Source organism: Etheostoma spectabile, chromosome 23, assembly GCF_008692095.1.
Source record: "Etheostoma spectabile isolate EspeVRDwgs_2016 chromosome 23, UIUC_Espe_1.0, whole genome shotgun sequence".
NCBI classification, from domain to species: Eukaryota; Metazoa; Chordata; class Actinopteri; order Perciformes; family Percidae; genus Etheostoma; species Etheostoma spectabile.
The window spans coordinates 9,115,671-9,124,087 of record NC_045755.1 but is presented as its reverse complement, the minus strand read 5'-3'; the positions used below and the strand labels follow the sequence as shown (position 1 = coordinate 9,124,087).

The following is an 8,417-nucleotide window of genomic DNA, read 5'->3' as shown; positions in this document are numbered from 1 at the left end:
AGGTGTTGGATGTGGTCATTCCTCTCCAGGTGCACGATGAGTTCAGCAGCCGAGGACGAGGACGCTTCGGCGTCAGAAACCGTCAAGTCGCTCACGCTCACGCGGGACAGCGACGGGAGCATCATACTGCACTGCCCCCCCAACGGTGGGTCAACACACACGTTTCCTTTTTTGAGTCTCATTAACGAAGCAAAGTCCACGTCGCATACCAGACGTTATCAATCTGAATCTGATGCTGATTAAACCCACGGTTGACGAGGTGTTTAATGCAGAGCTGCAGCCGTTAGAAAATTTAATCTGGAACTATTTACGTCACAAATATCTTTATTTGAATTTTAAATGTTTTCCAGACACACACAAAAGAAGGAATGTATAAAGACAAACATAAAAAATAGAGAGCATAAATAAAACAAAAATAAAAAAAACACAGCCTCCCCCCCTACCCTAGAACCCCGTGCTCACTCCATAAGCAAAAAAAAGAAAAAGAAATTATAGTTTACACGTCACAGGCTTTTACAAGGTGCAAGAAAGGCGACCACATATCTTTGAATTCCTCAAGTTTTCCTCTCGCAATGTAGGTCAGTTTCTCCAGGGCCAGGTTGTTAGACATTAGTTTGATCCACTGGTTTACCTTTGGTCTTTCTGTGTTCTTCCAGTTCAGAGCGATCACATGTTTAGCCTGCAATAAGCAGAAACTAACAAGAGTCCTCTTTTTTTGTAGTCCCTTTAGGAAAGATGTGCAGCAAGCAGAGTTTACCGTCGTGTTACATTCAGTCAAACGGGGAATAAATGCAGTAACCTCCTTCCAAAAAAGTCTGAAGTTCCGGACACTGCCACATACAGTGAAGAAGAGTGCCCTTATCTACACCACATTTTACGCAAACATCAGGAATATTAGAATTAAAATGGTGACGTTTTTACCGGAGTAATGTAGGTTCTAAATAACAATCTGGAACTATTTTCGTCTCTTTTTAAGTGGAAAAAAAACTTCACAATTGTCAGAATTGTGTTTATTGTATGCGATGTTAAGCTGAATATCTTTTAGGGGTAGAAAAAAATAAATAAATCGGAAATCATATGTATCGCCGGTTTTGTTGTTGTTGCAACTATCTAAAAAATCTGTTCTAAATCTTTTCTCTTAAATCTAAAAAAAACGTTGTAAACCATTGATTCACCTAAATGTTTTGTGCTCATGCTGCCGACACATCATATTCGTGTCCAGCGAAACATAGGCAGAAAATCCTTTTTTTTTTTTTTTTTTAAATGGACTACATGTCAGACGGACATGTGATGTGCATTCGGTTCAGAAAAGTTAGTTTTTTGAAATGTCTCATGGTATATTGCCTCCGGAAGTGTATTATTCAACTTTAGTTTTTGTTAAAGAAGGAAAAGCAAATCGCAATACTCCATATTTTTCTTTCTTTCTCATAACTGTTTATACTTCTCTGTTCCCTTTATCCGTCTTTTATTGTCTGTAAAGTGACCTTGAGTGCTCAGAAAGGCGCTGTTAAATAAAATGTATTATTAATATTGTTATTATATACTGTCGAGTCGCAGTAAATGGAAATCTCACTTTAAATCGAATCAGCCGCCATGGATCGTGAAAGACTCAAATTGGGACCAAAGCGTATCGTCCCAGCCCAAATATCTGTAGGTTTCTGGACTGTTGACGTTTTTATACGTCAGGTTGGACTCTTTAAGTTGTCATTCTTCTGACATTTTATAAACCAAACCATCGATTAATCAGGATAAATAATCGACAGATGAATGAAATATATTGAAATACTTACAGTAAATTACTACCTGACTAACTCCCTAACTAAATACTAGCTTTATGCAATCACGCATGTGCATATGTGTAAAGAACATATGATGTGTGTGTGTGTGTGTGTGTGTGTGTGTGTGTGTGTGTGTAGATGATGACTCAGAGCCCCTCCAGAAGAAACTGTGCCTCTCTACAGACGAACAGGAGGACTCGGACACGCCCCGTCTCGTGGTCACCCTTACCGATAAGTCGCAACATGTGTCTACCCTAATGTCAGTTAACCCTCGACTCTACCCACCCTGGCCGTCACACACACACACACACACACACACACACACACACACAACCACACCTTCAGATTATAATCCCATACAGCAATTTGCACATTAGATAATCAAAAAAACACTAAGCACTTCAAAATGATAAAGAACACAACGTCATGGGGCTCCTGTTGATATTCCACCTTGTAACGTCTCCTCTCTCTTTTTCTTTCCGCAGTGTCCGAGAGCGACGAAGGCTTCGAGGTGACGATGACGGCCACGGCCGACGGGGATCTCTCGGAGGAAGGTTGTCGCTCGATTCAGTGGGGCGAGATACAACTCCTCCTTTATTCTTCTTCTTCTGCTTCCACCGCTTCTTTCAGACAAATAGGAAATACAATGCAGCAAAAACGAGCAGGCTCAACAAATCTCTGGAATTCATCTTAGAAACATCGATTCACTCCAACGTTTCAAATCACAACTCAAAACACATCCGGTGAAAATGCCTATTCTACTAAAGTGCATCAACCAACGGCACAAAACACATTTTGAAGCTCTTGAATAATACACAAAACTTACATAAAATAAGTACATAAAACAGAACAGTAACAGTAACGCAAATAAATGGGGGGTAGGGATATTAAGTGAAAAAAAAAAAAAACAAACAATGTGTATATTCGTTACACATTGGTTGGTGTTTGTGTTGTGTGTTGTTTGGTGTGTGTGTGGCCGTTTTTTTGTGTTGTTTGGTCGTGTGTGTGTGCTTGTGTGTGTTGTGTGTGTGGGTGGGTGTGTGTGTGTATAGGTGTGTGGTGGGAGATCTGCAGGAGGATGAGGACCTCTCTCTGCCAGTCAGAAGACAGACAGGTGTCTCCTGTTCACGTCAGGCCTGGTTCACTACCAAAGAAAGACAGGAAGCACACGCGGCTAACAAAAGATTGTTAACCGCGGCGGGCATCAGTTCCCAACTCAGCACACCAACAGGCCTGCTCTCGCCGAGCTCATGATGGAGCGTGTTGGGGGGCCGCATGGAGACTTCAAGACAATGGGAGAAGAGGAGCCGCTTTTTAAGGAGGAGAGAAAGACGTCCCTTATCATTCTAAACTGCATATAGTCATGGAACAACGATCCGGGTTCTGCGGTGATGAAAAGCTATGCCCCTGTTTGCTGTTGCGCTGCAATGGAGGGGGACATTCCTTTAAACCTGCTTTCTATTGTTCCGGCAGGGCAGCAGGGAGTCGGGTTGTGGTTGATGTGTGTTGGTTGGGGCCCGTGTCCAGGGGTGACAGTGACTGCAGTGCAAAAAAAAAAAAAAACAAAAAAAAAAAAAACAGAACAATAATATTAAATAGAGAGTTTGTTGTAGAGTAAGACCATTCAAATTATAGCCTTTTTGGACGATACTTGTTTAGATATAACTGGTCGAAGTGCCGGTGTTTTCCTGTGGGTTCTTCCCACTATAAAGCCATTGCATGCGGGTAGAGCTTACAGTTGACAAACTAGACGGGTCGGCTAACATGGCGCATTTACAGCAGATGTGGATTAAGTGTGCATTGTCCTAATCAAATAACATACATCTACTTCTTGGTGCGGTTGCAAAAAGAAGTCTGTTTCTGTAGAAAGGTTTAGTGAGAAGGTAGACCCACTGTCTCTCTTGTGATTTATTTCCTCAAGAAACATTTCATTAGTTCTTGGTCCTCAATCGCTAGTTTAAATCCTTGTGCAACACAGAAAGCATGTTCAATTTTTTCAATCATGAGTTTGTTGATTTGTTGAAAATCGGTCGTCTAAAGCGGGGGGGTGGGGGGGGGGTTGGGCGTGGCTATGAAAGTATATAATGTAGACTATAACGCAGACTGTAAGCAGCTCCTCCCTCTCAAAACTAATGGGGGACGTCACCCAATGGACGCTGTCCATTAATATCATCTATATATCTATATACAGTCTATGGTCTTTGTCAAGGAAACTAAACATGGTTTCTGTTAATGGTTCTTCACACTGATCTCATGAAATGGCGGATGTATGACACGCTGATTCGTATGCCCTTATTGGCGTGTTATCAAGACATTTACTCGCTTTTTTTGTGCGTTTTGTTAACGCCGTTTGGCCCCCGTTGACACGCCACATGGCTGGTGAAAGCGGGCGTGTATGTTTACGCAAAAGTCATGATGGGTTTTTGAACTATCCTCTGTTCAACATTTCTTCCACTTTAGGTCACAAGTGGAAACAGGGCATGTGGTCCAAAGAGGAGATCGACCTTCTGATGAGCAACATCGATCAATATGTTAAAGTACGTTACTTTCTGTCTTCATGGTGCATTCATGTACTCCTTCATGGTCCCAATTCCCGAGCTGGGAACTCGTTCTTCCAACTTTCTTGTGTTCATGAGCTTTAAGTCATAATGTGGACAGGTGTGTGTTCACATGAACCGATTATTCCAACACCACGTGAATGCAGCATTATGTCTGTCCTGTACGTATTAACGTTAGTTTACGTGGCTGCCTCTGTGTTTCTACGTTTCAGGGCCGAGGCATCGAGGACCCAGCAGAGATTATTTTTGAGATGTCCAAAGAGGAGAGGAAGGATTTCTACCGCTCCGTCGCGTTGGGCTTAAACAGGCCGCTGTTCGCCGTCTACAGACGAGTTCTACGAATGTACGACAACCGCAACCACGTCGGAAAGTGAGTTTACGACGGAAAGATGGTGGGAAACATGCTGAAACTCTGTTTTCTCAGTCAGAATATTCATTTCTTCTAAATTGTATCTCCCTAAGGTACACTCCTGATGAGATAGATAAGCTAAAAGCGTGAGTAAAACCTTTTGTGTCTTCAACTTTATGTACATTTTTATAACCATACACAAAAATATTGTTGATATATTGTTGATATATTGTTGAGATATTGTTGATATATTGTTGATATGTTGTTTGTATCCATGTTGGTTCAGGCTGAGGGAGAAACACGGGAACGACTGGTCGACCATCGGGGCGGCGCTGGGTCGCAGCGCCTCGTCGGTCAAAGACCGCTGCCGACTGATGAAGGACACCTGCAACACAGGTACACAGCCGTGTGTACTCAAGTACACGCATGTAGTTTTTGATAGGGACGCACCGAATCCACCGAATCCAGGATTTGGCTTCAGATTCGGACGAATATTGGTCTTTTTGACGGGGTTTGGTTTCTGCCGAACCTTAGACTTTTATTCCACTAAGCGCGCTAGGCTGGCCGACGTAATGCTGGTTAAATAAGTATATATATATATATATATACACATGCATGCATACATACATACTCTCACACACACACACACACACACACACACATATACATACATACATACACATATAAATACACACACACACACACACACACACACACACATATATATATATTTGCTTATTTAACTGTCTAGTAAAGTTCAGGACAGTACTTAAAAAGTGCAATCCACATGTTTAGTTATTACAGTAAATAATAATAATGTAAATACTACTAAGTGTGGTAAGGCCACACATCTCTTTTTATATTTCTGCAATCTGCACTTTAGTTTATTTGTTTCTGACTTCCATATTTATGTTGGTTTCCACCAGGCTCGGTCAGTGCTCGTTATACTACTGGGATTGGAGTAGTTCAATAAAAGATGTCATTCATATAAATTCATGCGTCATCTAATTTCCTCATCACATACCGGCCCGGCCTCCGGTTTGTTTAATCTATCTAATCTTGTGTTGTTCATACTATATAAGGATTTACTGCTTGTTTTTGTTGAATAATACAGAAGAGAAAGAGCTTAAAATTACTCACATATTAAATGGTTTGTCTAACTTTTGTTCTAACAATTCTTTATTTAAAATATGTTTTTCTTTTTAATAAAAGGTAAATGGAGCGAGGAGGAGGAGCGACGTCTCACCGAGGTTGTGTACGAGATGGCGGGTGCGTCGCCGGGGTCGGCGGTCACAGGCGGCGTCTCCTGGGCAACGGTCGCCGATCAGGTTCGCACGCGCTCAGAGAAACAGTGTCGGTCCAAATGGTTGAACTACCTGAACTGGAAACACAGCGGAGGGACCGAGTGGATGAAGGAGGACGACATCAACCTCATCCGCAGGTACGGTGTGTGTGTGTGTGTGTGTGTGTGTGTGTGTGTGTGTGTGGGGGATCGGTATGTTGCTGTGTGTGTGTGTGTATTGTGTGTGTGTGTGTGGTGTGAATGATGTGGTGGTTGTGTGTTGGTGTCCGTCGTGTAGTGTGTGTGTGTAGTGTGTGTGTGGTGTAAACCAAGAGGAAGGGCGGGAGGGTTGGGGGGGGGAGGGGGAAAACCAGCTTGCGAGGAGATGGAGGAAACAAAAAAAAAAAAATAAGGAGTCAAAACAAGAAGCGGGAAATGGAGCAAAGAGGGAGAGAAACAAAGAGAGAGGAAATAAGAGTCCAAACCGAGAAGGCGAAAGAGGAGCCGAGGGGACAACAAGAGAGGAGACGAAACAAGGAAATTGGGAGGACATCAACGGGTCGACTCAAGAAAGAGAACAAGGGGCGAAGAAGAGGAGTAGGGGAACAAGTTGAAGTGTAGGAAAGGAAACCAAAATGGCAACAAGTGAGAGGGGAAACCAAGGGAGGGAGGGGAAGGGAGGAAAAAAGAGCAAAGTAGACGGAGTGGAAAAATTAAGGAGGTTTTTTTTCCCCCCGAAACGAGAGGAAGAGGGAGGAAGAAAGAAACCAAGGAGGAGAGGAAACCAACAAGATGACGCAATGAGAGGAAACCCAATAGAGGAGGAGGGAGGAGTGGAAAACCACCCAAGAAAGTAGGAGGAAATAAGGAAAAGTCGGAAAAAGATAAGGGGAAACGAGAGAAAGTGGCGGAGAGAGGACACAAGAAGAATAGAGGAGGAGACGGGAAACAAGAAAGTAGGAGGAACTAAGGAGCGAAAAAGGCGCGGAACAGAGAGAAGGTTTTGGAGAGGAAAAACAAAAGTGAGGGGAGAGGAAACAAGAAGAGACAATGAGAGAAAACAAAGAGAGGATGAAGGGGAAACATGACGTAGGAGGAAATAAGGAGCTCGACCGAAACCAAGAAGAGGAAACAACGGAGAAGTGGAGGGTGGATGAATGGGGTGCGGCCAGGAGGAGTTCGGGTGGGGGGGGGAGGGCAGGCGGGGGGGATGGAAGACGGAAAACACAGTGAGGAGAGGAAACCAAGAAGAGACAATGACAGGAAGTGAGGAGAGGAGGCAAGAAGAGAGGAAACAAGAAAGGAGAGAAAACAAGGACGAGAGAAGAGGAGAGGAAGCAAGTGAGGAAAGGAGGAAGCAAGGAATTGAAACGAGAGAAAGCAAAAGACGAGACAGAAGAGAGGAAACAAGTTGAAGCGAGAGGGAACAAGGAGAGGAAGCAACAGGGGAGGAAGCCAAGAGTCAGATATTATAAGTGTTATAAAGTACATAAATAAAAGAAGTTGACGGATGTGTTTCAGGATATCGGAGATGGAGGTGGAGGACGAGAACGAAATCAAGTGGGAGGATCTCGCAGGCGGGTGGAGCAGCGTCCGGTCGCCACAGTGGCTGCGCTCCAAGTGGTGGAGCATCAAGAGACAAGTAACCAATCACAAGGAGATCCCTTTCAACGGTACACACACAAAAAATAAGTCTATTTAAATGTGACTTATAATAATAGTAAGTCACATTTAAATAACCTAAAGCTCTGAGTTACAGCTGATTTTATATCTAATTATTTGAGTCAATTAATTTTATCTTATGCATGATTTTATATATTTAACAGTCTTTTATGCTGAGTATTTCTTGAGTGCGATTGTCTTTTAATGCTGTTTCACTGCAGTGGATTTATTATCATTATTATTATTATTTTTATTATTAATCTCAAAAAGCTATTGACACTTCAACCTGTGTGTGTCCTCAGTCCTCCTGAAGGGTCTCCAGGAGCTCATGGCGTCCTCACAGACCACATCTGGACCAGGGAGTCCCTCCTCCTCCTCCTCGGCCCTTCAGATCCGACTCGCCCGATTGGAGGAGAGCGGCGGCGGCGGCGGCCCGGCCCCCGGCTCCATGGCGGCGCTGCAGATCCCCCTACAGATCCCGCTGCAGATCACACACCTGGGTGAGACGGAGTGGATTTCTTTCACCCAAATTGTCCAAGAATAACATGGATGATTCCATACATAATTACTTTCATTGAATTTTTGGGTGTTATATTTAATCTTACAGCATTTGCACTTAACTATTAGTCGAAATAACTCACATTTTCGGCCTTTTTTAACTAAAATTGTATGTATAATTTGATATAAATGAGCTTTGTTGACCATGAATTCCAAGAATAAGTGGAAAACCTGTTATTAAACCAGCTCAGTTTTTTTTTTTTTTTTAAAGCGCCAAAAGCTGGAAAAAA

The 8,417-nt window shown here is 43.0% G+C and overlaps 2 protein-coding genes across 16 annotated transcripts in view; one reads left to right on the top strand and one right to left on the bottom strand.

Annotated features, from left to right (window-relative positions):
- nrcama (neuronal cell adhesion molecule a) overlaps positions 1–8,417 on the bottom strand; it is a 1,100,153-nt gene that overhangs the window by 351,710 nt on the left and 740,026 nt on the right. The gene's annotated exons all lie outside the window — the stretch shown is intronic.
- The window catches only part of LOC116673447 (cyclin-D-binding Myb-like transcription factor 1), a 14,904-nt gene that overhangs the window by 2,650 nt on the left and 3,837 nt on the right, over positions 1–8,417 (top strand). Inside the window, exons 2-12 of the mRNA XM_032505798.1 lie at positions 30–145; positions 1,917–2,010; positions 2,264–2,349; positions 2,844–2,859; positions 4,189–4,315; positions 4,549–4,706; positions 4,799–4,831; positions 4,972–5,081; positions 5,898–6,126; positions 7,489–7,640; positions 7,932–8,129. Coding sequence (XP_032361689.1) covers positions 37–145; positions 1,917–2,010; positions 2,264–2,349; positions 2,844–2,859; positions 4,189–4,315; positions 4,549–4,706; positions 4,799–4,831; positions 4,972–5,081; positions 5,898–6,126; positions 7,489–7,640; positions 7,932–8,129 — 1,312 coding nt within the window. The 5' untranslated portion in view covers positions 30–36. The remainder of the gene's footprint in view (positions 1–29; positions 146–1,916; positions 2,011–2,263; positions 2,350–2,843; positions 2,860–4,188; positions 4,316–4,548; positions 4,707–4,798; positions 4,832–4,971; positions 5,082–5,897; positions 6,127–7,488; positions 7,641–7,931; positions 8,130–8,417) is intronic.